Source organism: Lepus europaeus, chromosome 5 (genome assembly GCF_033115175.1).
Source record: "Lepus europaeus isolate LE1 chromosome 5, mLepTim1.pri, whole genome shotgun sequence".
Lineage (NCBI taxonomy): Eukaryota > Metazoa > Chordata > Mammalia > Lagomorpha > Leporidae > Lepus > Lepus europaeus.
In genome coordinates, this window is record NC_084831.1 from 8940209 (window position 1) to 8968095 (window position 27887).

Genomic DNA, 27887 nt, shown 5'->3' on the forward strand with positions numbered 1-27887 from the left:
ACCCCACACCTCCCAGGGGCGTCACCTCTGACCTCTGTCACGCTGGCGCTGAAGTTCCAACAGGGGCATGTGGCGGGATGCAGACACCTGCTTGGGGGCTCACTCATCCCCACGGTGGCCTCCCAAGCCGGCCGGGCCTGCGCTAGAAGAGTTCCTGCTCTCACGGAGAGTGACCTGAACTTGAGTCCCTACCGCCCGAGCCCCTGTCTCTTGGGAGGAGGAAGAAGCTGCAGGGCAGAGAAAGGACAGCACGAAGTCATCTTGGAGCCCCAGGCCGCCAGTCCACACAGCTCCGTGGGAGACTCCCAGCTGACTCGATCTCCCCAGCCCCCACACACCTCACCCTGGGAGCCAGGCTCTGCTCCACGGCGACCCCCACGGCCCCTCCCAGGCTCCTCCACTCTGCTGCTTCTGAACTCTGACATGGACGATGGCCCCGGGCCGACCCAGAGTCCTTGCCAGAGAGACGCTCCACTCTGGTGCCCGGCGGTGGCCGAGGCTTTCTCGTGTTCAGCAGGTGCCGGCAGGTGGGGGCGGTGCGGGGGGCGGCTCAGTCGTCCTCATCCTCATCTTCGTCCTCTGTGTCTTTGTTGGGGGCACACCTCTGGAAGCACTGCACCACGGTGGCCAGGAAGAAGCTGGAGACGATGGCGGCGATGGAGACGGCCACGCCCGAGAAGATGATGATGAAGAGGTCCGTGAGCGACAGGCTGAACCTGCACTCGCTGAAGCTGGCCTCCGACAGCTCGTGCAGTGAGACCCTGCGGTTCTCCACGGGCAGGGAGCACTGGATGGCGTCGAGGCCTGTGGGAAGGCAGGTGGGATGGTAGAGACGTTTAGGCCGTGGCCCCGGGGCAGAGCCAGCGAAGGGGGAGCAGCCCCCAAAGCAAAAGGCAAGGAAAGCTGGATGGAGTGGGAGGCCACGTTTGTTCACAAAGCAGCAGGATTATCAGCGTGGGAACAGTCAGAGCATGCCCCTACCTGAGTTCAGGCCTGGTGCTTGTGACTGTGGTGGGCTCGGGGCGGGGGGGCAGCACATTTGACCCAAACCTGGGTTATAAGCAGCCGTGGCGGTGCCAGCCAGAGGCTGCTCCCTCCAGCTGGCCGTGCCCTTCCCCTCGTCACATGCCGCCCTCCTCTGTGCCAGCTTCAGGACAGAAATGAGTAGGGGGTCTGCCCAGTCCCGTGGCACCCTCAGCACCCTGGAAGCATGCACCAGGAAGGCTGCACTGAAGGAGGCCTCCAACCACACCTGCTCCTAGGAAGCTTGGGGGGTGGGCTCCAGGTGTGTAAGGGTCACCTACAGGCTTTGTCCAAATGCAGGGGCCCAGGCACCACCCCGGAGCCTCAGCTTCTGCAGGTCTGGGGCAGGGGGCCTTGACCCTGAAGTTTTAATTTAATTTTTTTATTTTACTTGAAACACAGTGAACGATACAGAGAGATCTTCTCTCTGTTGGTTCATTCCCCCAAATGCCCACAACAGCCAGGGCTGGTCCAGACCACAGCTGGGAATCCAGAAGTCCATCCAGGTCTCCCACGTGGGTGGCGGGGACCCAGGGACGTGAGCCACCACTGCTGCCTCCTTGGCTGTGGATCAGCAAGAAGCTGGGTCAGAAACTGAGTGGCTGGGACTTGCGATATGGATGCAAACGTCCCAAGTGGCCAGTTAAGCTGCTGTGCCCAGCACCGGCCTCCTCTGCCGTTTTCGTCACCGGGTGATTCTGGTGCCACGCCCATGGAGCAGCAGTGTTTTGTCACTGTCTGAGCCCAGCCTGAGACCCCTGGGACACTCCCCCTCCCGTATCCAGACAAACCCACTGACTATTTTACGCACACGAGTTGCCATCACTTCAAGAGTGTTTGACTTGGCCGGCGCCGCGGCTCACTAGGCTAATCCTCCGCCTTGCGGCACCTGCACACCGGGTTCTAGTCCCGGTCGGGGCACCGATCCTGTCTCGGTTGCCCCTCTTCCAGGCCAGCTCTCTGCTGTGGCCAGGGAGTGCAGTGGAGGATGGCCCAAGTTCTTGGGCCCTGCACCCCATGGGAGACCAGGAGAAGCACCTGGCTCCTGCCATCGGATCAGCGCAGTGCGCCGGCCGCAGCGCGCCTACCGCGGCGGCCATTGGAGGGTGAACCAATGACAAAAAAAAGGAAGACCTTTCTCTGTCTCTCTTTCACTGTCCACTCTGCCTGTCAAAAAAAAAAAAAAGTGTTTGACTTAAGGACGAGTGTCCCACCCTCCCGTCTAGAAAAAGAACCACAGCGGAGCGGGCGCTAAGAGCTGTATGACAGCAGCTGTGGACACAGCATGGGCCAGGCGCTGTGTCAGCACTTGACACAGATGCACACACGGAGGCCTACAGCAACTCCCTGGGGCAGGCCCCTAGAGTGTCCCAGTGCAGCAGGTGGAGGACTGGGCTCAGAGAGGTGAAGCAACCTGCCCAAAGCTGCAGAGTGCACACGTGGCCAAGCCAGCAGGGTGGCTCCAGAGACCTCGCCAGTGGCCGCTGAGTCCCTGAATGGAAGAGAGTGGGGGAAAACTGTTGGGGTGCAGGGGATAGGATGCAGCCCAGCACTGCCTTCACATGGGAGGGACAGAAGCTACCAGTCACCTGGCTCCTAGGGCACTGGTTGCAACAACCTAGAGATGCCTCCTGCAGGCTGTTCCCTAACCTGTGAGCTAATTTTCTGGGGGGGGGGACCCCATCTGGCACCAAGTGAAGTGGGGGGTGGCTCTCAACACTATACCCTCTGATTGCTTATGTGAGCCCCAACGGAGGGTTGCCTGAAACGTGAGCAACTGAGCACTGTGTACACTTGTTTATGCACTCAACAAACACGCACTGAGTACTTCGCCTATGCCAAGGCATTGGTGATCAACAGAGCAAAGAGGGCCCCTGCCCACAGAGAGTGAGTCCCAGTGGGAGGAGACAGACACCTGTTCATCTGTTCAACAAGTTCTCTTTGAGTGTTTACTATGTAGTGGACTCCGGGGACACAGCTCTCACACAGCACAGCAGGTGCTTTTATATCAGGAAATACTCAAAACGTGTCACGAAAGCTACGGGCGGAAAGATGATGAGTGTCCGGGGGTGGTGTCATCACTAAGCTCTAAAGGCCACGGGAGAACTTCCCGGGCAGACAAGAAGGTGGGCATTTGGGGAGCACTGTGTGGCCAAGGAGCAGCAGCGGGGGCAACAAGAAGGACTCAGCATGACAAAGGCAGGGCCCGGCCGCGAGGAAGCCCCTGGTGGTGACGGCCAAGGCCCCGGGGCACACTCTAGGAACACAGCCCCAGCCCCACCACCCGCCTCGCTGGACACGAAGCAAAGAGGCAGGCAGAGGAAGGCAGGCACTCAGCCCTGCGATACAGAGTGCCTGGGGTCCGTGCTCAGCCCTCGCCCCCAGCCCCAGCTCCCAGTTTCATCCCCGGCAACCTTGTGGATACCTGAGGACTGAACAGGTGAATGGGAGTGCATGCTCGCTCTCTCCGCCTCTCCCATCAATAATTTTAAAAAATAAAAAACGCACTTGTGTCGTGTTAAGCCCCTAGATTGTTTATTACTAAGCCCAGTCTCTCCCTCCTGAACCATGCGCAAACACAATGACTCCTGCTGCACCTAAGTGAATGCATGATGTCAGACGTCCGTTTCTGACCCAGGAAAAAAAGAAAAGGAAGCAGCAGTGGCTGCCAGTCCCACCCCACTCAGGATGGGCACACCCTGTTCTGAGCATTGCATGCAAGCTAACTGCTACTTCCCGCGGCCACCTGCCGAGCCAGGTGCTGCTATGATGCCCATCTTCCAGCTGAGAAAACCCAAGCCCAGCAAATCCACACAGCGCACCTTTGACAGCACAGCCTCGTGGTGGCGGAGCTAGGATTTGAACCCGCGCTTCTGGCTCTGGGGTCTGACACTTGCTCTTTGGGTGCAAGGGGCCCCAAGCTCAGCCGTCTCCATGGTGGCTTACTTCTGGCTTCCCTTGCAACTCTGAGCGAGACCTGCACTTGCTCTCTGGGCCGGTGCTTCCCGGTGTCGAGAGCTGACCCTCAGTCCATTTCCAGCTCATCTGGGAGTCAGGGCGCCTTCTTCACACCTCGCTAATTAGCTGCCTTTCATGCGGCAAAGAGCAGCCTTTGCTTACTTTGCATCTTTCCTTCCCCGGCTCTGAAACAGAAGATGGAGGAACAGTGTCCCAGCTTCCTCCTTCCTTCTGGCCTGGCCCCTTTGAGGTGGTCTGCAGCCTACCCACCATGTTTTCCTCGCCATGGGAACTGTTGCTTAGCAATCAGGCCCCAGCTCCTTGCTGTCCCTGAATCTGAGCCTGCTTTAAAGACCCAAGGGGTGGGGGGCCGACACTGGCGTAGCAGGTAAAGCTGCTGCCTGCAGTGCCAGCACCCCATATGGGCGCCAGTTTGAGACCCGGCTGCTCCACTTCCCATCCAGCTCTCTGCTATGGCCTGGGAAAGCAGTGGAGGATGGCCCAAGTCCTTGGGCCCCTGTGCCTATGTGGGAGACCTGGAAGAAGCTCCTGGCTTTGGATTGGGGCAGCTTTGGCCGTTGCGGCCAATTGGGGAGTGAACCAGCAGATGGAAGATCTCTCTCTGCCTCTCCTTCTCTCTGTGTGTAACTGTGACTTTCAAGTAAACTAAATAAATCTTAAAAAAAAAAAAAAAGACCCAAGGGGTGAGCTGGACCCGAGGTCTGCAGGCCTCAACAGCTTACACTTGGCTACAGCTTTTGACTGTTCCGCTCTTTCTAAAAATGATGTTTATTTATTTCAAAGGCAGAGAGAGACGGGGTGGGGGGCAAGCACTTGGGCCATCTTCCACTGCTTTCCCAGGTGCATTCGCAGGGAGCTGGATTGGAAGTGGAGCAGCCAGGACTCGAGCCAGAGGCTTAACCCCTGCACCACAGTGCTGGTCCCAATCTCTTTCTTAAGAGGCCAAGCTTGCGGCTACTTCGGAGCCTGCTAAGTGGATGCGAACAAAGCCGGAGGGCTGTGAGGCAGCACGAAGCTGAGAGTCTTACGGACTCCGATTTCGTCCGTGGATAAGTGGACAAAATCAAGGCAGGTGCCTCCTTGCCCCATCCTACCTCGGGCAAAGATGTCACGAGAACACGTGATACGGGGCTGCGTGAAGCCAGGCAGCGTAGCGAAGCCGGGGATCACACACAACCTTCAAACTCCTCCCACAACGCCGTCTGGCCAGACGCTTCCTGGGAATCTGTCTTCCGTGAGCGGTGCCAACAAGAACAACCCCAGCATGGCCACACAGCCCAGGCCGCTCGCCCGCCCACCTCCCCCGGCTGCCGCAGCAAATCCAGTCAATTCCGATTTCCCTGACGTTCTTTGTGCCTGGAGATTGGACCTGGCGCTTGTGCAAAGTGACAGTTTTGGAAGATGTCAGCTCACATTGCTGACTGAATGGATGTTCGTAGCTCACAAAGGCAGAGAAATGAGATGAGATGGACAGAGAGAGTGGGTCAGGCAGGAGCATGGGGGACCGGCCAAAGGAGGGGGGCGTGGCCACTGCAGGGACCTGAATAAGAGACCGATTGTGGAACTGAAGTTGGGGTCCCTGACTTTGGGGTTCCTTCTCTCCTGCAAGACCTTACTCGGGGTTTCTTAACTTCGGCACAACTGATATTTGGAGCAGGGTGACTGTCCGATTTGGGGGGGGTGGTCCTGTGCTCCCTGAGATGTTTATCAGCCTCCCTGCCTTCTGCACAGGGGATGCCGGCACCACCCCCGCTCACCGACCATCAATCACTTCTCCGGGCATTCCCAAAAGTCCCCTGGGCGGGAACCACGGCTCCCAACAGGAGTGCCTGCTAATCAGGTGGCTGCTACACTCATTTCCCCTCCCCAACATCGCTGTGTGGAAGCCCGCACTCCCGATGCGATGGACCGTGAGAAGTACGGGGGCTGCGTGAAGTTTTAAGGGTGGGGCTTCTTGGACAGTACTGGGGTTCCTATAGGAAGAGGCCAGAGACACCCGCCCCCTCTCTGCCTGCTGTGCAGGGGGACAGCAGGAAGGCAGAGCAAGCCAGGAAGGGAGCCCTCACCGGGACCAGCCACGCAGGCGCCCTGACTGCAGCTGAACTTGAACTTCAGAGCTGCAGAGGGACACACGTGCTGTGCAAGCCGCCTGACCTAAGGCAGGCTGAGCTGACTAAGACGGTAACCCTCAGGGAGGGCACTTGGTGGTATGGTTCAGACGCCACAGGGGACACAGGCACCTCATTGTCAGCCGCCTGGCTCTGGGTACTGGTCCTACTCTCAATTCCGGCTCCTAGCTAGTGTGCACCCTGGGAGGCAGCAGGTGATGGCCCAAGTACTTGGGTCCCTGCCACCCACATGGGGGACCCAGATGGAGTTCCAAGCTCCTGGTTTCAACCTGGTCCAGCCCTGGCTGTTGCCAGCAGCAGGGTGTGAACCACTGGATGAGAGCTTTCTCTGTCTCTTCACCTTGCAAATAAATCAAAACAAATAATATTTTAAAAGACAGCAACCTTCTAAGACAAGTCAACTTTTAGTTACTAAGTAGACATTTAGTTATTAAATCTCTTCTTTTCATCCAGGCATTTACCAACCAGGAGGAAGAAGAGGAGAAGAGAGAGGGGAGGAGGAAGAGGAAGAGGAAGAGGAAGGAAAAAGCGAGCGAGGGTGAGAGGGGAGGGAGGAGAAGGCGGCATCCCTGGCCTCCAGCAGCTGAGGTCTGATGGTGGAGGCAGCAGGGCCTGGTGAAACTTGGAGACAGAGTGACAAGCAGCAGGGAAGGCGCCAGAGAAAGCTTGCGGGAGAGCCAAGAGGGACGAGCAGGAGGCTGTGGGGAACAGGGGCAGTGGAGGCGTCCGGAGCCCCCGGGACAGCCCCCTGCCACTTTCCGGGTCCCCGCTCTTCCCTGAGGCAGCTCTCCAGAGACCAAAATATCACACGGTGCCCGACAACACGCCCCGTGATCACTTGTAAACTTTTAAAACAGTAACGTTTATTTGAGAAATAAGATTAATGCATCTCAATTGTTTTTAATGAAAAACAAAAACAAAAACAAAAACAAAAAACAAAGAATGGAGCTGGATGGCCAGCACTGGCCACAATACCACACATGTGCCAGAGGCTGCTCACGGCTCCAAGAGCATCAGCCCCCGGGGCCCTCGCGTCCACCCACTGGGGGCCGCTATAATTGTCTCCACTTCACGATGAACAAACGGAGGCCCAGACTAGTCCAAGGATACACAGCAAGGAGGCATCCACGCTAGGACTCACCCAGACAATCTGGCTCTCCCAGGCTGTGAGACCCAAGGCTGTGCCAGCTCAGTCGGCCCCTCAGGGCACGCGCCAGTTAGGCAGTGGAAGAAGTTCTAGAACATTCCAGCAATCCCCAGGCTGTATGCTACACAGACTGTGCCACATGGGGAGATGCCAGCCAGCCAGTGTTAGTACACTGCTGTCTGTGGCTGTGGCCAGGCCCAGCCCCACTGAGAGCCGCATGGTGATGATGGCGCGTGCATGGGGAAGGGGCCGACTGAAAAGCTCACTGCCTGAGTTTGGAAAGCCTGCCTTGGACTGTTCAGATTTCCAACTTGTGCCTGCACCTGACTCCCGCCACCTGAGGAAGGAGCCTGTCTCGGTGAGGGTCATGAAGGAAACACAACCAGGAAGATGTGGGTTGAACATTGCTAATCCCCAAATGCGAGACTGGAAACCCAAGAATGCTCCAAAATCCAGAACTTTCTGAATACCCATAGGATGCTAAAACTGGAAACTCCCACACCTGACCTCACGTGGTCACATCAAAACGCAGAAGCACTCAAAATAGTGTGTAGTCACCTCCCAGGGCTGGTGCTGTGGCACAGAGGTTCGCTGCTTGGGAAGCCAGCATCCTACGCCAGAGCGCCAGGTCGAGTCCTGGCTGCTCCTCTTCCCATCCAGCTTCCTGCTAATGGCACCTGGGAAGATGTTCCAAGGACTTGGGCCCCTGCCACCCCCGTGGGAGACCAGGATGGAGTTCAAAGCCTTGGTTATTGCAACCATGTAGGGAGTGAACCGGAAGAGAGATCTCTCTTTCCCCTTTCTGTCTCTCCCTGTCTCTCTGCCACTCTGCTTTTTAAATAAATAAATCTTCAAAGCCAGAATCACCACCAGGCTAGGTAACATCCAAGGTGTACGTGGAACACGAGTGAATTTCGTGCTGAGACCCGGGTCCCACCCCCGAGACACCTCGCTACGTCTGTGCACACATCCTAACTCTGAAAAACTCTGAAACCCAGAGCCTGCTGGGCTCCCCTGGACGACAAAGACCAGAAGTCAGCACCCTCCTGCCCACACACCTTGTCCACCCTCCCTCTGCCTGCCCACATATAGACATACATGGAAGATATGTTGTATTTGTTGGAAAGAGAAGGAGGGAAGGCAAGAGAGATCGTCCACCTGCTGGCTCACTCCCAGATGGCTGCAATGGCCTAGATCGGGCCAGGCTGAAGCCAGGAGGCAGGAACTCTATCTGGGTCTCCCACGTAGGTGCAGGGGCCCAAGAACTCAGACCATCATTTGCTGTTTCCCAGACGCATTAGCAGGGAGCTAGATTGGAAGTGGAGCAGCTGGGACTTGAATGGGCGCTCCTATATGGATGCTGGCATTGCAAATGGTGGCTCGACCCACTGTGCCACAGTGCTGGCCCTTTCCTGTATATTTTTGTAAATTAAATCTTTTTTAAAAGATTTATTTATTTATTTGAAAGGCAGAGCTACAGAGAGGCAGAGGCAGAGAGAGAGAGAGAGGTCTTCTACCCACTGGTTCACTCCCCAAATGGCTGCAATGGCCAGAGCTGGGCTGATCTGAAGCCAGGAGCCAGGAGCTTCTTCTGCACTCCAACACAGGAGCAGGGGCCCAAGTGTTTGGGCCATCCTCTACTTGTTTCCCAGGCCATCAGCACCAGATTGGAAGTGCAGCTGCCGGGACTCGAACTGGTGCCCATATGGGATGCCAACACTGAAGGAGGTGGCTTTAGCAACTATGCCACAGTGCCGGCCCCTTGTAAATAAAATCTTACTCACCCACTGGCTTCCATGTCATCTACGGCTGGTTTAGAGCTGCAACAGCAGAGCTGAGTAACTGTACCAGATATTGTGTAGCCCTCAGGCCTAAAATACTCAAGTTTGTCAACTCTTCCTACTCAACACACACTCAGGAAACCCCCTCTAGGAAGCCTGCCCAGAATGCTTCCCGGGCTCCTCCTCCCCCTGACTCATAGAGTTCTGCTTCCTGGTCCCCCAACACCTCCTCCAGTGAGGCTGACTCCTCCCCGGAGAACTCTGCCTCCCAGCTCAGGGCCTGCACATAGCAAGTGTTCATCACACACCCTGAGAAACACTGGAACGAGTTAGAACTCTCTGGGTGACAAGACCGAGGGGTCTTCCCAGTCGGGGGCTGTGGCCAGTAGTCTGTCGGTGAGGTCTAGTGTGTTAAAAAAGCCAATCAGGGGCTGGTGCTGTGGCATAGCAGGTAAAGCTGCTGCCTATGACACCAGCATCCCGTATGGGCGCCAGTTCAAGTCCCGGCTGCTCCACTTCCCATTCAGCTCCCTGCTAATGTGCCTGGGAAAGCAGCAGAGGATGGTCCAGGTCCTTGGGCCCCAGCACCCATGTGGGAGACCCAGATGAAGCTCCTGGCTCCTGGCTTCGGGCTGGCCCAGCCCCCGTTGTTGCAGCCATCAGGGGAGTGAACCAGCAGGTGGAAGGGTGGAAGATCCCCCCCCCACACACACACACAGTCTCTCTCTCTCTCTCTCTCTCTGTCTCTCTCTCTCTCTCTCTGTGTGTGTGTGTAATTCTGCCCTTCAAATAAATACATACATCTTTAAAATCGTCTTTCAAACCCTGGGTCTAGAGACATCAGCACAGAGGTTCTTCAAGGCAAAGATGCTGGGAGCTATGAATTTTCAAGTTTCTTTGCCTTCATCCCAGAGGCTCCTCCCAGACGGAGAAACCCTACTTACGGATTACGGACGATGTGTGAAGCCATAACAGTAACGGTGGGTTATCCACAGAGAACCCAGTTCCCTCCCTGGGCTTAGAAATGAATGAATGCATGAATGAGAGATGCGAAGAGGATTCAGAAAATCAGTGTCAGCCTCTCTAAGATCAACCGGTTGTCTTCCTGCCCCTACCTGGCAGGCTGTCCTGGGGCTTCCCTCGGCAGCCAGAGTGAGTCTTCTGGACAAACTTCCATCCAATCACTCCTCTGCTCACGCCGCACCCCCACATTCCTGTCTCTCAAACCTCCCTCAGCCTCTCTCCTACAGGGACCCCTGCCCCTGGCCCTAGGGCAAACCCACCCTCAACCCAGGGTGAGCTCACCCCCAGATCCTGCAAAGGCCCTCCCAAGAAGGTCACCTTCATGCACCCAGGGGTTAGGAACCAGACAGGTCTTGTGGGGGGAGGCACTTTGAGCACTGCAGGTGTCACCTGCTGCCCCGTGGCTGCCAGACCCCTCCCAGGACGATCACTTCTCACCCACTGGGCATGTCCGGGTGCAGCGCTGCACAAACCGCTCCTGGCCAAAGGGTCTGCACGTGACCCACACGCAGCCCGTGTCACCCTGTGCCACGGCACTCAAATTTCAGTGCCCCGAGCCCACTCAGTTCCGTAAGTGTGTCTTCAGTTCTGTGCATTGGCTGGCATCCCAGCACAGAGTTGGCTCCTGCTGTTTACACTCGGGAGGCCCCGCCGACAGACTGTAGGAAAACAGAGTCCAAGGAGAAGCCAGACCTGCCAGTCTCTGCCCCACAGTCCCAGGTCAGCTAACCCTGCCAGGGGCCTGCAGACCCCGGGCGTGGTGGCAGGAGGCCCGTGGGAGGCAGTGGGGATGCAACACAGTTCCTCTCCTCTCCTGTGGGCAACCCTGCAGGCAGTCCCAACAGGCAGGGAGTTCACTACCAACCTTGTGCCTGGTAAGCGGCCACCTGCACCTGACCCCCAGCAAACCAAAGTGGCCCAGGCCGTGCGGCCACCTCCGCCTCTGCAGTGGGGCTCACCCTTGCACGGGGCAGCCTGCCCTGCCCTGGCCCGACAGCTTCCTCCCAGCAGCTGACACCTGAGCCGGTCAGGGCTGGAGCTGCCACCCTCCGGAAATAGACAGTGACGCAGCAGATGGTGGAGGGAGATTAATCTCGCCCGCCACTCCCAACCTCTCGCCAACAAACTAGCCTCAGCTGTAGCCTCCTTGGGGGCCCTCTGCTCTGCCCCCCACCCCCAGAACTGACCAATGAGGGCCAAGGCCAGGGTCTGAGAAACACTTTATGCCATGAAAAATGCACATTTGTTGTCCTAATTCTGCTGAGTTGGGCAAAGCCTGCACACACGCGGAGACAGGGAAACAGGCAGAGGGGGAGAGAAGAGCCCATAAATGCAAGGTTACTGGCACGTGGGCTGGGGCCGTCCGGGGTTGTTTCCAAGGCCCCGCGTGCTCTCTGCACGACCACACCGGGAGCATCTTCCACTCAACAAACATAGCCACGCCCCCGCTGTGTACAGCCCCGAATGTTCCACGGTGAGGCGAGCATGGCTCCTCACTCAAGCCCAGGAGGTCTCCAGCTTCTTCCCCACCAGAAACAAGGCTACGGCGAGCCTCCTCCCAGGTGCTCTCCCCCGGACTCCCTGAGATGCTCCCCGGGGGTGGGATTGCACTCCAAGTCCTTGCACTCGGGAACCGTGGGTTCCGCCAGGCTTTCCTCTCTGTCCATCTGACCAGCCACAAAAGGGAGCGCTGCTGACTTAGTCTGCCCGTCTCCCCTTGTGCCCAGAGCTGAGTCCTGTAGCGCGAGCCCATGGGCCCCGTGGATTGTGCCTCTGTCCACTGGCTGCCCAAGCCCCGGGGTGCCAGGTTGCAGGTCTTCCCAAGTACAGGCTTGGGGACAGAGGGATACAGTGCAGCCCAGCCCACGGCTGTACGCCCCAGGGAAGGCCACTCTCCCGCCCACATCCTGGGGCGGGACCAATAAGGGAGGTGTTCCACGCACCCTGGGTGCTGGTCCCTCTGCCTGTGGCCACAGCTCCCTCCCTCTAATCCTTGCCTGCTTCTCCTTGCTGAGCTAAGGGGGCCTGACCTGGGCCAAGGAAAGACCCTTCCCTGCACCTGCCCAGCCGGCCTTGCAGCCCCCACATCCTGACCTCCTGGCGGCACAGAAGGGTGGCTCTGAGGGTGCTCATGACACCTTCAGGCTCTCTCTTATCCAACAACCGGGTCACCTGTCTGAGGTCAGCTGGAGTTTGGACTGGAACGGAGATGTCGCGACTCCCAGCTGGGACCCAGGCAGCAGGTTCTAGCTCAGGGCGCGGGCGCTGGGACCCTGTGTGTGCTACAGCCGCTGTTGCAAGCCCTTGGTGGCGTGCAGGGACAGGGCGCGAGGAGGCGGAGGGAAGGTGCTGGGTGCGTGCTCCCGCCCCTGCAGAGGCCAGGGGTGCAGACAAGCCGGCTCTAATTTCTTAGAGTGCTCATCTTCGTTCTCAACTGCGATTTTCATTAAAAGCTGGCTGCCGCACAGGGGACGATGCCAGTGACCCGCCCTGCCACACAGCACTCAGCTGATTAAGCGAGGAGCTGGTTTCTACGAAGAGGCAGGGTCAAGGGCTCATCCTGGCCTGCCCTGGCCCCCCACGGCGTGTTCTTGTAGAAGGGACAGTGCGTGGGTCCTACCTGGGGAGGGGCGCTCGTCTCCGTCCTGCCCTCCAGCCTGACTCCCAGCCCTAACCTCAGGACAGTGACCACGGCTGCACACCTGAGCGTGGAGAAGCCGCCGGCCCCAGGGTGACTTCTCCGTCCTGTGTCCCTTCTGGATGGAGGAGAGTTGAAAACGCGACTCTCAGGGAAGTTAGCTATGAGTTTCCGCTGTCTTTGTCATGGCCTCTGCCCCGACCACCACTGCCATTGCCGCTTCATCACCTCCCCCAGATCCACCACGCCTGCCATGCTCACCTCTCCCCCACGGGGCCAGGGCTCAGTCCACCACGTCCCCATGTCCATCTCCACCCTCACCTCCGTCCTCCATAGCAGACACTTGCCACAGGACGGACTCTGCACTGAGTGGATGCTAACGTGTGTCTACCGATTAGCACCGACCTGGTTGGAGAGAACCTTCTGGAAGGTGGCCCGTAAGCCTGCTGCCTCCCACAGCTCATCCGGGGGATCCAAAACTCCAACCCCATCCTGGCTGCATCCTTCCAGCACCCAGAGGTCCCTGTTAATGTCTAACCGTGGGAGGCTGGCCAAGCCAGAAGGGCCAGGCTGCGTGTTGGGAGGAGGATGGGGTCCACCGTCTAGGTGACCTACCAGCGGGCGGCGAGAGTTACCAAATCTCCCGCTGCCATCAGGGCCTCCGACAGGGGCTGCGCCTTCATCACCTCTCTCCTCTCTCAGTCTCTTTGTCAAGAACCCTTCAGGACAGCGCTTCTCAGCTGGGGGTGACTCCAGACTGGACGTCTCTGGCAGGTGAACACCTTTCCCTTCCTTTGCCTGCCTACTGGTAGTCACGAGTCTTCCAGAAAGAAGATCCTGGCTACAGACCTTGCATCTCCTGGTTCCGAGGGTGCCAGCACTGACAGTGTCCACGATGGGGCCACGAGGTGGCGCTGTTGAGCGGCGTGTGCAGGGCTGCGCACAGGCAGGGGCGTGGGGAGGAGAAACACCCTGTGCAGGTGGACAGGACCTGACCATCACCAGACCGGCAACTTTCACAGGTGGGCAACAGCAGTGGGGTGACTTCCCGTAGCAGAATAAAGACCCCCCCCCAACCCCAAGCCCCTCAGCATCTGTCAATAGCACAGGGGCTTTGCAGAGGTGGCTGAGCGAGCCGGGCGCCAGCTCTCCCCACGCGCAGCCCTGAGCCTCCAGCCAGCCCACACGGGTACACTGCGGTCGGTGGAAGCTTCCAGAACTGGCCCTGGGTGGCGGCGTTGCTTTGCTGCTGAGACGATGCTAGCAGCATCCACCACACATGGCACGGCTGCTCTGAGCTATGCCCCTGACAGGGTCACGTCCCCGGCCCTCACAGTGGACGCTGGAACGAGTTCTGGCCACACTCCACACTCGAGGAAGCTGACACAGAGAGGGTGAGTGGTCCACCCAGGCCCACACAGCAGGGCTCCAGAGGAGCTGGACTCAAACAGTGGTGGAGTTAAACCCAAAGCCCAGCTCCCAGCCATGGGGCTCGTCCCCCTGACCTGCAACCTTGGGGGCACAGTGCCGGGTCACGGCTGGGGCTGCTGGCTCCTGGCTCTGCCTCTCAGGGTTCAGCGTGTGGCTTTCAGCAGCTCACTTGGTCTCTCAGAGCCTTGGCCAACCCTACAGCCTGCGCTTGTCCGAGTCCTCTGGAATGTTCTGTCCAGGAAGACAAAGCCTTTGTCGCACTCCCCCGCTGCATCCAGAGCCGGGAGCGGGGAGCTGAATGTGTTCTGGGCAGGTGGCGAGCCTGCTCTGGTGGGTTCAAGTTCCCTCTGGCTTAACCCATCCCTGGCCAGGCTCTGCGTGAGATGCTCTGTGCTCGCTCTGAGCCTGGTGCGGCAGCAGTGGGCGCCAGAGGGCAGGCTCGCGGCTCAGGCACCCCCCCCCCCCCATTATGCAGAACGGTCAGTGGCAAAGAGGGGGACACTTCTCCCTCCAGAGCAGGGAGCCGAGGCACGGACAAATATCCGCGAGTGAATGAACGGGGCTGGTGGCATGCACGGTGGGCCGGCCCTGTGAGGCTAGGAGCCCAGGTGACGCTGGTTCATGGGGGGAGCCCCAGAGGGCCACAGCCCTGGCTCAAGGGGAGCTGGGCGGGAACTGGATGTGCATGCTCCGGATTTAGAAACCAGTGCTGGCTGCTGGCAGGCCATCTGGTTTCCGGTGAGCACTGGGCGTGAGATGTGCCGGAGGCGGCTCGGGGCTTGGCGCTTCTTTCTCAGCCCTGTGGCAGGGGGAGGGGTGGGGCAGGGCGGGGCGACCATTGCTGTGGCTTCCTCCCTCACTGGGTTAGGATCACACTGGAATCTCCTTCAAGGTGCACGCCTGCAGCCAGCGCCCCCAGGACGGGATGGAGGAGCCCCAGGAAGCCACAGGCAGGGGGCTGAAGCTGCCCTGGCTGAATCTCTCCGGGTACCTGATGCACCCACCAGCACCACTGGAAAGCAGTCACTGGGCCTCTGCTTGAATGCCTCTAGTGATGGGAGCCTCACTACCTCTCTCGTCAGCTCATTTTCAGCACCCCGAAGATCAAATGTTCCTGCTCCTGGAATATCCAAGTCAGCTTCCCCGTGGCTCCCAGCCCCAGGGCCACCTCCTGAGGCTAGAACAAAGCCTCTGAGTTCGGCGACAGCTCCTCAGACGCCGCAGACAGGGGCCGCGCACTTCCAGGTCTCTGCGTTTACCAGTTTAGCATCAGCCCTCAGAAACACTGGCCTCGCCACTCCCAGTCTGCACATCCCAAGGGCATCTGGGGGAGCCCAGGGGAGTGGTGACTCGAAGGGGCCTGGGAGCCCCGACCTTGCCCCTAGGTCTCTCCAGCCTGAGCACCAGTGAGCGTGAAAGCCCACGCAGGCTCACGGTACTGCCTTCGGCCGCCGCTGCGTCTGTCCCTGGCTAACCCTGTGCTCGCTGATGGCAGGTGAGAATTATTCAACCACGTGTGTTTCTCTAAGCAAGGGGGTGGTCCAGGAGCCCCCTCCTCTCCATCCTTCTTCCTTTTGCTTTGCCTTAGTACCCACTGTGTGCTTAGTCAGTCATTCAGTCACTCAACAAACACAGACCCGGCACCTGCTGTCTGCCAGCACACTTCCAGCACTGGGGTAAAAACAGAGACGTCCCGGCCGTTTCTGGCTCCAATTCCATGAGACAGCTCCTGAATAAATCAGGAAAATGTGTGATCCTGCCATGGGAGCAGGAGCTCCAGGGCAAAGAGAAGCCATGGGAAGGGCAGGGAAAGCTGGGGTGGCAGGTTGTGGGGTTCAAAGGCGGGGGAAGGCTCAGGCAGAGGGTGGCCTTCTGCACAGGGGGCAAGTTACACAGACATCAGGGGAAAGGCATTCTACATAGAGGGTGCAGCAAGTGCAAAGGTCCTGGGGTGAGAATGTGCCTGGTGTGTCAGGTGCACCATGGAGCTCAGGGTGCCTGGACCCAGAGCAGATTAAGGGGAGAATGGCAGGAAATGGGGTCGTGAGGAAAGCAGGAGGGTTCAGGTCACCAGGGCCTTTTAAGCCTCTAGAAGGACTTCGAGGGCTACTCTTCTTAAAAAAAAAAAAAGATTTATTTGAAAAGCAACAAGACGGGGGTGGGAGGGAAGAGGTTGATTTACTATCGGTTCACTCCCCAAATGGCCAAAAGAGCCAGGTCTGGGCCAGGCTGAAGCAGGAGCCCGGAACTCCATCTGGGTCTCCCACGTGGGCGCAGGGGCCCAGGCACTCGGCACTGCTCACTGCCTTCCCAGGTGCATTAGCAGGGAGCTGGACTGGAAGTGGAGCAAGCAGGACTTGAACTGGTGCCCTTATGGGATGCCAGCATTGCAAGAGGTGGCTTACGCCACTGTACCACAGCGCCAGCCCCATAAAGGCTGCGCGTGGCTGGAGGGGAGTCCCTGGCAAACCCTGAGCGGAGGAGGGCTGTGACTGGACACGGGACGAGCAGGGAGGGGTGCGGTTCCATGTGCGGCCTGCAGAGGGGCAGAGGGAGGAGCTGCGTTTGCTGCAGCAGGTGCTGCGCCGTCTGCCTGGAAAGCACGTGTACCTGGGCCCTTCCCCGACACCTAGAGGCCTCCACCGTCTCCCCAGGCTCCTCTGATCCTCCCCGCACACCTGGGATGGCAAACAGGGACCCAAAGCCCACCCAGGGAGTCTGTGGCCGGCCGGGGTCAAGGCCAGAGAGAGAAACAGTGCATCCTGGGCCTCACCCTGAGCTCCCCGGCGCTCCATGCAGTCAGCGTTCACGTCTGATGCACAGAATCACGCGTGACGGTCCCATGTGCAACCACAGGTCCTCTCCTGGGTGTCAGGAAAAGCAATGCTGGTCTTCCTGGTCTCCCTGGGGAGGGGTGCGCTCCCTGCCTAGGACGAGAGCCTAACACTCTCGCACCCCTGATCTGAGAGCCCTCGGGGGGCGGTGGGGCCCTCACGCCAGCCCCCAACCCAGGGGACCTCTGCCAGGAGTTGGTCCAGGGGCTTCCAGACCCTCTCGCCCTGTGCCCTGGAGGAGGCTGCGCAGGTCACGGCATCAGCTACAGTCAGAGCTGCAGGGCGCGCCCGGCCCCGTGGCCAGTGGGACAAGCTTCAGGGACTTCGTCCAACCCGGTGCCCTCAAGGGGCGCGTGGCACACTCTCTCGCGCTCTCACAGCTGCTTCTCCAGCTAGCCTCACCCAGCGGGTCCCAGGGGTGTTTGTGGTCACCGCTCCTGGTCTGGGGTAACCCCCTCTCCCGCTAGCCTCACCCAGCGGGTCCCAGGGGTGTTTGTGGTCACCGCTCCTGGTCTGGGGTAACCCCCTCTCCCGCTAGCCTCACCCAGCGGGTCCCAGGGGTGTTTGTGGTCGCCGCTCCTGGTCTGGGGTAACCCCCTCTCCCGCTAGCCTCACCCAGCGGGTCCCAGGGGTGTTTGTGGTCACCGCTCCTGGTCTGGGGTAACCCCCTCTCCCGCTAGCCTCACCCAGCGGGTCCCAGGGGTGTTTGTGGTCACCGCTCCTGGTCTGGGGTAACCCCCTCTCCCGCTAGCCTCACCCAGCGGGTCCCAGGGGTGCTTGTGGTCACCGCTCCTGGTCTGGGGTAACCCCCTCTCCCACTAGCCTCACCCAGCGGGTCCCAGGGGTGTTTGTGGTCGCCGCTCCTGGTCTGGGGTAACCCCCTCTCCCGCTAGCCTCACCCAGCGGGTCCCAGGGGTGCTTGTGGTCACCGCTCTTGGTCTGGGGTAACCCCCTCTCCCGCTAGCCTCACCCAGCGGGTCCCAGGGGTGCTTGTGGTCACCGCTCTTGGTCTGGGGTAACCCCCTCTCCCGCTAGCCTCACCCAGCGGGTCCCAGGGGTGTTTGTGGTCGCCGCTCCTGGTCTGGGGTAACCCCCTCTCCCAGGGATGTGATGAGTAGGACAAGAGAAGGAGGTGACTCCCAGCACCCCCACCCTCCAGCCCCGCCCCCGCAGATGACCACGGCCGGGGCTGGAACCGACCCGTGCCCCTTTGCTTTGGGCTGACCTCTGAGAAGTGGCCCCTTCATCCTGAATGGCCCATGCCCCCCTTCAAGTCCCAGCTCCCTGCCCTTGGCTTCTGTCACACCGCCAGCGAGGACAGGCGAGACAGGACGTCGGGGACTCCTTGACTGGCAGGCTGCACAGTGCAGCCGCCGCGAGGATGTGCCGGGAAAACGTGATGCGGCTGCACCGTGTGGCACAACCAGGACCCGGATGCCCAGGGCCCAGCTGCATCCGGGGACAGGGTCAAAGCACAGATCCCATCACACCCGCACCTGACCCACGGGACTTGGGACTCGGGGGCCCAGGAGCGCTGGGGGAATTCATCCGCCTCCAGATAGCCACGGTCAAGGTCACCCAGTAGGTGGTCTGCCCAGCCCCCTTCCTACACTGCATCCCTCACCTGGGCAGCCTGAGAAGCTCCTGGTAGCCAACAGGTACCGCGTCACCCACCTCTCCTCCGAGCTGAGCAGACAAGAGGGACGCCGCCTGCCAGAGCCAGACACAGCCTCTCCAGGGACCAGGAGGCTGGGACCCAGAGGGTCTCCGAGTGAGGGGAAGGGGTGGCAGTGGGGGAGGGGGAGATGGGATGGGAGGAGGCGGGTATCGTTTGCCAGGTGGATGGGAAAGCAGAGAAAGCCCGTCTGGAGGTGGAGAGAAGAGAGAGACGGCGAGAGACACAGGGAGAAACAGGGGTACAGTGCCCCCTGTGCCCCAGGTCTCCCCAGGACTCCCTGGGGCTCACTGAGCAGGAAGCAGGGTCCCTGGTGGCAGCCCCGTGCCCGCCCCCCTTCCCCAGAAGCCCCGCTGCTGCTGACGCGGGAGGAGGCACCCGAGTCACCAGGAGACCCGCGGCCTCCATGTCCTCAGTAGCCGCCCCATCCACGCGGACTTTGCTCGGCGGGGAGCCGAGGCGTCGGGGGGGGGGGGGGCTGCCGGCTTGGCTTCCACCTGGATCATCACAGACCTGGGCGGGGACCCCGGGGGAGCCCCGTTCCCAGCCTCGCCGGTGCCCCAAAGCTGCAGACCAGACTCAGGGAGGCGGGACTCGGTAAGGACAGAGGCTAAGGCCAGTGGTCTCGGCCCAGCCCCCGGTGGCCTCCTGAGCGTGCACCCCCAGGCTCGCTCATCCTCATGACCCTCCAGGAACCCGTCTACACCGGCCTGGCTCACGGCGGTGAACCTGCCCATCTCTTGGGGCCTGAAATTCCAGTGGTGCCAGATTTGCCACGATGTGGACCTCAGGGAGGGCCACGCTGTGAACACAATGAGGATAAGCAGCGAAGGGGTGGGACAGTCAGGGAAGGCCTCTTGGAGGAGGTGACGCTTGCTTAGAGACCTGACAACGAGGAAGCCGCAGCCATTGGACGATGCAGAGCGAAGTCTCACAAGGCAGAGGCCCTGGCTGGACCCTGGCACCTGACCAGACCAGACCAAGGCCGGTGTGGCCAGGGGGCGGGGTATGGGGATGGGGAGGGGGGAAGAGAAACAGGTAGGGAGTCTTTGGGGCCGTGGGAGGTGGCTGGATTTCTTCTAAAACACAGCGGAAGCCACTGGAGGGTTTCCAAATAGGCCACGCATTGTGCTGGCTGCTGGGGACTCCAGGAGAAGCAAGGCACAGTCTCTGTCCCTAAAAGGGCCATTGGTGAGACCTAGTGGGTCAAGCAGGGCTCAGGGGGGACAGGGGCCAAGGCGGTGACAGGGGACAGGCGCCCAGCCCAGCCTCGGCAGCCGGGAAGACTGAGGAGGAGGCAGAGCGGCGAAGAAGGCGAGGAAGGGAACAAGGGGGCAGGGAGGAAACCCCCCGGGACAGGGACAGCCTGACCCAGGCCCGGGGCACAGGAGCCCAGGGGGCGTGCCCACACTGACAGTAATGCGCTTGGCTGTGTCCACTCGCTGGGTGAACACGTTCCTCCATGGAGGGTCTAGGGCACCTGGATGGACACCGCCCACCTGCAGATGGACACGGCCTGCCAAGCCCGCAGCACTACAATCCATGCTGGGGACCACAGGACTCTGGGAGAGCAGGAAGTGGGCAGCTGTGGGCTAAAGGGTACAAGTACCGGGGCATCCGAGTGCTCCTGTCGCCTCCAAAGCAACCCCCGGCGGTGGTCCCCTGGGGCTGTGTGCCCCCTGTCCCTCGGTGTCCAGGAGCGACTTCCCCCTGGGACTTTTAACCGACAGAGCCACAGGACGACTGTGGCATTTTCAGGAAGACCCGGCGTCTGGGCGCTGAGTAGCAGGACCTCATGGGAGCGCTCAAGGGGCAAAAAAGGCCGCCTGAGGCCACATCTACTGCTGGCTCCAGTCTCTGGAGCCCATAAAAGCTGACACCCGGTCCCTGGACACCGGTCATGGTGAGAAAGGTGACACCCCAATGACTTGATTCTGAGAGACAATTTAAAAACGCAGTAGCCTGTGGCACACACGCCGTGCACAGCCCCGCCAGGGACAGGAGAGACAGAACAGTCGCGAGAGCAGCTGAGACCTCAGCCAACCCCGCTCGGGAGCACGATTCTCTTAGGAATCCAAACACACACACAGAACACAGAATGTGCACGCACGGCCCGGGAGCCAGCAGCGAGAGATGTCATTATTTCACCCAGGGAATCAGAAAATATGGTTTAAAATCACAATCCACAAAGCCACACCCAGACTCTAATGCTGACGGTGTTCGCCTTCTAGTTGAAATGTGCTGGAGGCAGAGTGGCTGGGGACCACGGCGATGCGGTCGGTGAGGCCGCTGCTCATGACACCTGCATCCCATATCAGAGCGCCGGGGTTCGAGTCCCGGCTCCTCCGCTTCAGACCCAACGTCCCACTCAGGTGCACCCTGGGAGGCAGCAGGTGACGGCTTAAGTGCTTAGGTCCCTGCAGAGAGTTCCGAGCTCCTGGCTTCGGCAGCGCCCAGCCCTGGTTGTTGTGGGCATTTGGCATGTGCACTAGCACGAAGCTGGATGGGAAGTGGAGCTGGAACTCGAACCCAGGCACTCTGACGGGGTGGACGCGTCCCAAGCAGCAGTGTAACCACTGAGCCCAATGCCCACCCCTCTGTGAACTTTCTCAAGTTCTGATAGGAGGACTCCCAGCTCAGCACTAAGTTTACAAACAGAAGAGACGACCCCCATGTCTAATAACTGGAGACAGGCTCAGTTAACACATCTACGAAACGACCCTTCCCATGGCCGTGAAAAGCTAAATTTTCAGAGAACTGTAATGACAGGAAGCTCACAACTAAATAAAAGAACAAAATCAGAGGCCAGCATTGTGGCGTGGCAAGTTAAACCATCACCTGAGATGCCTGCAGCCCATGTGGGCATGGGTTCAAGTCCCGGCTGCTGCACTTCCAATCCAGCTCCCTGCTGATGCGCCTGGGAAAGCAGTAGAGGACGGCCCAAGTCCTTGGGTTCCTGCACCCATGTGGGAGACCCAGAAGAAGCTCCTGGCTCCTGGCTTCGGCTTGGCCCAGCCCTGGCTATTGTGACCATTTGGTGAGTGAACCAGCAGATGAAAGATCTCTCTTCCTCTCTCCCTCGCCAACCCTGGCTTTCAAAATAAACAAATAAATATTTAAAAGATTAATTAAAAAGCAAAGTCATGTAGAAAAGGTACACTATCAATTTCTTTAAAAATATTGGCCGTGGCTCAATAGGCTAATCCTCCGCCTGCGGCACCAGCACCCCAGGTTCTAGTCCCGGTCGGGGAGCCGGATTCTGTCCCGGTTGCCCCTCTTCCAGTCCAGCTCTCTGCTGTGGCCCGGGAGTGCAGTGGAGGATGGCCCAAGTGCTTGGGCCCTGCACCCCATGGGAGACCAGGATGGAAGCACTTGGCTCCTGGCTTCGGATCAGCGCGGTGCACCGGCTGCAGTGGCCACTCGGGGGTGAACCAACAGAAGGAAGACCTTTCTCTCTGTCTCTCTCTCACTGTCCACTCTGCCTGTCAAAAAAAATAAATATGTGCAGTGGAGGAAAACAGGACAGAGGAAGCTTTAGTCGCGGTGGGCGCTGGGCTGCTGCCCGCTTTCTTCCTGGTGGTGTCTGCTCCCCCCCCCCCCGCCCCGGAACAGAAGCCCGCTATGTTTGTCATCGGGAAAATCAAGCTGCCTTTATTCATTTCCTAAAGGAAAGGAAAAGACACAGAGTCACTTTGGAGGCACCTGGGAGAAAGGAGCAAGGTGACCCTCAGACAAGCATCCGCATTTGTCCCCTCGGCTGAAAAACCATCGATTTTCTCAGGGCGATGCGAGGTTTCCACGCCTCTACAGCACCCCAGGCCCCTCCGCGTATCTGACATCAGAGAAGGGCAGGGGGTTCTGGGACGTGGGGGTGGGCTCCCCAGCGAGCCCTGAGCCAGGCCTGGCCAGGCCAGCAGGTGCGGCTTGTTGCGATTCCCCCAGCCCCGAATGCCTGGATGCTCCAAGCACTTAAGAGTGGGTATTTTCTAGAAGGTGGTCCCCACACAAAGGCCTGGGTGAGCAGACCTCAGGCATGACACACGGCCCTGCGCCATTCTGCCCCTGGTCCATCCTTCCTCCCGGCCCCTCCCTGGACCTCCCTGTGTCCAGGCCGCAGGATGAGAGAATCAGCTCCCATCTCTTCCCCAGTGCTGTGGGCTGGGACGTGCAGGCCACACGTGGCAGTGACTACCCAGGGAGGTGCAAGAGGGGCCCTCAGCAAGGTCAGCCCCCCACCTGGAGACCTGCACGGGCCTCTCCTGTGACCGCATGCACCTCACAGGTCAAGCACCCAGGCACCTGCTGGCTTTGGCTTCTCTTCAGTGGTTTTGTCTCCCAGTGGTTCCAGAACCCAGGCTGGGGACAGCGTGTGGAAGGTGTGTTCACCCTGCAACAGTGCCTCAGGCTCGCTAGCCAGGGCCCTGGGCTGTCCAGGTTCTCCAGCCCCACCCTGCAGCAGAGACGGCAGTCCCCTGATGTCCGGCAGAAGCAGAGCCTTGGAGAAGCACCTGGCCTTCTGCGGCCTCAACTTCCCCGTCTGGAAAACCAAGACAAGAATCCCCTTCCGGCCGGTGCTGTGGCACAGCAGGTTAAAGCCCTGGACTGAAGCACCGGCATCCCATATGGGCGCTGGTTTGAGTCCCGGCTGCTCCACTTCTAATCCAGCTCTCTGCTATGGCCTGGGAAAGCAGTAGAAGATGGCCCAAGTGCTTGGGCCCCTGCACCTGCATGGGAGACCCAGAGGAAGCTCCTGACTTCAGATTGGCGCAGCTCCAGCCATTGCAGCCATCTGGGAAGTGAACCAGTGAATGGAGGACCTCTCTCTCTGTCTCTACCTCTCTGTAACTCTGTCTTTCAAATAAATAAAATAAATCTTTAAATAAAAAGGAACCCCCTTCCCTGGCAACTGCAGACTTTCCAATGCCCATGTTCCTTGGCTTCCTAAAGAGACGTGGAGCTCAGAGACAACAAGCAACTTACACAAGGTCACACAGCTGTTGAGTGACAGAGCCACAGATCCAGCAAAAAGCCCTCCCTCTGAGCAGCAGGAGTGCTTAGTGGAGTGTGCACAGGAACCCCTGGGGGGGGCGGAACTGTTAAAATGCAGGTCCCCAGGCCTCGACCCCCCCCACTCATTCAGGAAGTAGGTATGGGGGCCCAGAATTCTGCCCCTCAAACACGTGGTTCTCAGAGGGTGTTTTCAGAGACACCCCTAAGCTGCCCCTTTTTGTGTCTTTACTTCCTGTGTCACCCGGGTGATCTCTGAGGCCACTGGCTTCCAGGTCTGAGTGATGGGCTCTGTCTGCTTGGTGACAGCCCCTGGAGGTCACTCCCGGAAGAGTGAGAGACTCAGGAGGACGGGGCAGTGTGGGGACAGTCTCGCTCTCCCTCTCCACACCAACCAGATGGAAGCAGGTGTCGGGCTGGACGCTCCAGACTTCAAGTTCATCTCCACCACTCACTCCGTGACCTCGTGCAACCCACTTCACTTCTTCCCGCCTCATTTGCCTCCTGCCGGGTAAACTAGGTACCTGCCGGGCACAGGACAACTCCGCAAAGAGACACCCCTGATGGAGGTGCTGGGGAGGCCGATCAAACCCAGGATGCCAATTCGTGGTGGATTTCAGAAAAATAAGAGACTGCCTTGTGTCTATGCATGTCCCAGCTATCGCCGGGGACATACTGACATTAAAATATTGTTCGTCATTTATCCGACACCAGATACTGATGGACATCTGGGGCATGAGGTCCGAGGATCCTCAGCCTCTTGGGTTTTCCTTTTTTTCTGGTTTGGTTTTGTTCCATGGCTTGGGCATCCCAGCATCCACTCGACCTCTCGCCTCCTCAGCAGGATGGCTCCGCCTCCTAGCTGAGCCTCAGACTCAGGCCTTGGGAGTCTGGATGGAGGGGACTAAGGACCTTCTCAGCTGCCAGTCCCTGCCTCCCGCTGTGGCCACTCGGTAAGAGGATACTGAGTGAGCTCTGGCTTTTGTATCTGTATTTCCTGCTCCGGGTGCCGTGGCCACAGGGGAGGCTCACCTGGCACCGGAACACACTTCTGCAACTGTCAGAGTGAGTCAAGGTCACGGGAGGCAGCTCTGGCTCCCTCCAGCTCCTCTGGGGAGGGGGCGGGGGGCAGGGACGACAGCCAGGGTTGCTCTGTTCTTGCCTGTGGTTCCTTCCCCTGGGAGTGGCACAGGGGGCCCTGAAGCTGTGTCCAGACGGAGCCTGACTTTCTCGGGCAGGGAGCTGGAGGTTTGGAACCAGGAGGTCCCAGGGCCCCCCCAGCTCCGTGGGCCGGCAGGCAGGTCACTCAGGCTGCCCAGCAAGCGCAGGACGAGAGCAGAACGCTCACTGTGGGCCAGGCGCTGTTCTCAGTGTCTCACAGCCCTCCCCACGCCCCCAGGAGGCAGGTGCCGTGCCATCCCCTTGCACGGGGGAGGACGCTGGGGTGCACACTAGGAAGAATTAGAGGCAGCATGACAGTGGAAGTCACGCAGCTTGGTGGCAGAGGCTGGGCTCGTGGGCTCCGTGAAAAGTGCAAGCAACAGCACAAATGCACCCCAGGAGGGAGGGGCGTGGACGGCGCCTGCGGGTCACGACTTCCACTCGTGCCAGGCGCTGTTGCTGTGCCCCTCGCGGCACCCACGCTGGAGGGTACGCCTGAACGGACCTCAGAGAGGGCAGAGACTTGCCTGGGACCGTCACTCCGAGGCCAGTTCTGAACCCGGCTCTCTCACTGCAAGGCCTGTGCTAGTCTCCACCAGCTACGCCCCTGCGGGGTCACAGGTGGGGCTGTGGAGAGGAACTGCGCTGGCCACCCAGGGAGACCAGGCTGCCCGCGGCACTGCCCCTGGGGTGCTCTCCTCCAACACTCACCTCACTCTCAGGCCTCCGGACACTTCCTGGCGCTGCACCTGCCCCTCGCCCCCACTCCCAGCCTCGCATCCCGTCCTGGTACCTGTTCTCTTCCTGCACCTCAGGTCGGGCAGGGTGCAATGCTGCTCTTGCACCCACATGACCCTGTTTCCATCCTAACGTCCACCTGTGCGAGGTCTCTGCATTGTTACCTGCACCCCGATTTCACGCACGAGGATGGTGGGGTTCAAGAGACTCAGGTGACCTGCCCAGAGTCACCCAGATCCTAAGCCTGTTCTCATCTCAAGCTCCTCGGACTCCAAAGCAGCGGACAGTTCAGAGGTCAACCTAGAGTTGAAGAAACCGAGGCCCAGACAGGCGAAGTGGCCTGTTCAAGGTCACGGCCACTCATGGCAGAGCAGAGACTAAAACTCGGTGCTCCTGGCTCTGTCACACCTTGTCCTCCTCTGGAAAACAAAGGCAGCCAACTGCACCAACCCAACCAACCACGAACCATGAGCACGCAGCACCAGGGCACAGCCCTACCCCTCTCTCTGGGCCAGCGTGTTCTGGGGGGGAGAGGCCGGGGACGTAGGCAGGTGAATGAAGGCAAAGTGTATAAAGCTGGGGCCCTCTGCGCCTGGCAGGCCGGGTCCTTTTAGGGATGCTCGCAGGACAGAGCCAGCCTGGGCCGTCTGGCCGAGGAACGGCCACGGAGACGCCGGGTATGTGCCTGTGACGTAGGGAACCAGCCCAGGAGCACAAGGATTCAGCTCCCAAGCAAGCAGCAGCCTTGAATTGCCGTGAAAGACAGAGGCTCCCCCTGCGTCTGTGTCCCCACTGATGGTTCTGTGTGCTTCGCAGCTCTGCTTCTAACTGCCAGAACCCAAGGGGCAAAGCGGGCGGCAGGGTCTGGCTGGGAGACGGCCCTGCCGGCCCCAGTGCTCACAGGCTCCTGAGTGGAGGCTGGAATCCCCCAAAGGCAAGGTCATCCTCCTGCCCCTGTCGGGCGCTCATCCCGTGGGTGCCAGGATCCTCCGCTTCCCAGCTTGGCTGCCGCGTTACTCCCACTGCCCATCCCCGAGCCCCCATCCACCTCCCTGGGCCCTCGTGTCCCCATCTGCCAAGTGGGTGCGCCCGTCCTCCCCCCCCCCCCCCCGACAATAATTGAGCTGTGTCTGCACATCTGGGCTGAGAAGCCAGGGAAATGTCAATCAGGACTGCACCTGTTCCGGGAGCAAACGGGATGAGAGGCAGAGGCCAGCTCAGGATCTGGGGCCACTGGAGAGCACCAGGAACCCGCGGTCTCACTCACCATGACCATGACCTGGGCGCTGAGGGCGCCTAGGAGCCCCCTGCACCCACCAGGCCCAGTGAGCGCTCCTGGGCCCCAGGAAGGGAGACCTCACGGGTCTCTAACTTGGGAAAGGGGGTGGTTGGTGACACAGGGGAAGACACAGGCCTCAGAGCCCAGCAACTGCGGAGAACTCCTGAGGGGTCCCTCCCCGCCTCGCCCTGGGGCACAGACCCAGGAAGCCCACTCCCCCGGCACCTGCCAGGGCAGCAGCGGCTGGAGCTGCCTCCTCTTTAGTGTCAACCTGAAGCCCCCCAGCGCACTGCGCACCCTGGTGGCTTCTCCCTGCTCCCTGCCCAGCGCCCCCGGCCCGTTCACCTTTGGGCAGTTTGGAGGCGTTCTCCTGGATCCAGGCGAAGAGGTGCGCGAAGTCACAGTCGCACAGCCAGGGGTTCCCGTCCAGGCGCAGGCTGCGCAGGGCCGGCAGCGCGTCCAGGGCGGCCACGCTGAGGCTGCGCAAGCGGTTGTCGTTGAGCTCCAGCACCTGCAGGGACTCCAGGGTCTCGAAGGCGGCCTCGTGCACCCCCGCCAGCCGGTTGTTGCCCAAGCTCAGCTTCACCAGCCTCCCGGCCGAGCGGAAGGCGCCGGCGCCCAGCTGGGTCAGGTTGTTGTAGCTGAGGTCCAGGAAGGCGAGCTTGGCCGAGCCACTGAACGTGCCGTCCTCCAGCGAGCGCAGCGAGTTGTTCCTGAAGTCCAGGTAGACCAGGTCGCCGTAGAAGATGAAGAAGTCCTCGGGGATCCGCTGGATGCGGTTGCCGGCCACCAGCAGCTTGCGCACGTCCAGGGGGAAGGGGTCGGGCACGCTGGGCAGCCCGCGGTCGCGGCAGTCCACGGTGTGCGGGTCCGTGCAGGCGCAGCCCGCGGGGCACGCGTACCCGGGCCGGAGCGGCGGCAGCAGCAGCAGCAGCAGGAGGCTGCAGAGCCGGAGCGCGGCGCCGGCGCCGGCGGGGACGCGGGAGGTGGCGCGGGGGCGCATGGCCGAGGGGCCCCGGCCGGCCGCGGCGACGCGGACGCG

At 60.1% G+C, this 27887-nt stretch overlaps 1 protein-coding gene across 1 annotated transcript; it reads right to left on the bottom strand.

The window, feature by feature from the left end:
* Window positions 1–509: 509 nt before the first annotated feature.
* Window positions 510–27848, bottom strand: LRRC38 (leucine rich repeat containing 38). The gene is made up of 2 exons (XM_062193095.1): window positions 27191–27848; window positions 510–804 (listed from the first exon to the last, which is right to left on the bottom strand). Exons 1-2 carry the CDS (start codon window positions 27846–27848, stop codon window positions 551–553), a joined length of 912 nt encoding a protein of 303 aa, XP_062049079.1. The 3' UTR covers window positions 510–550.
* Between the last annotated feature and the right edge of the window lie 39 nt (window positions 27849–27887).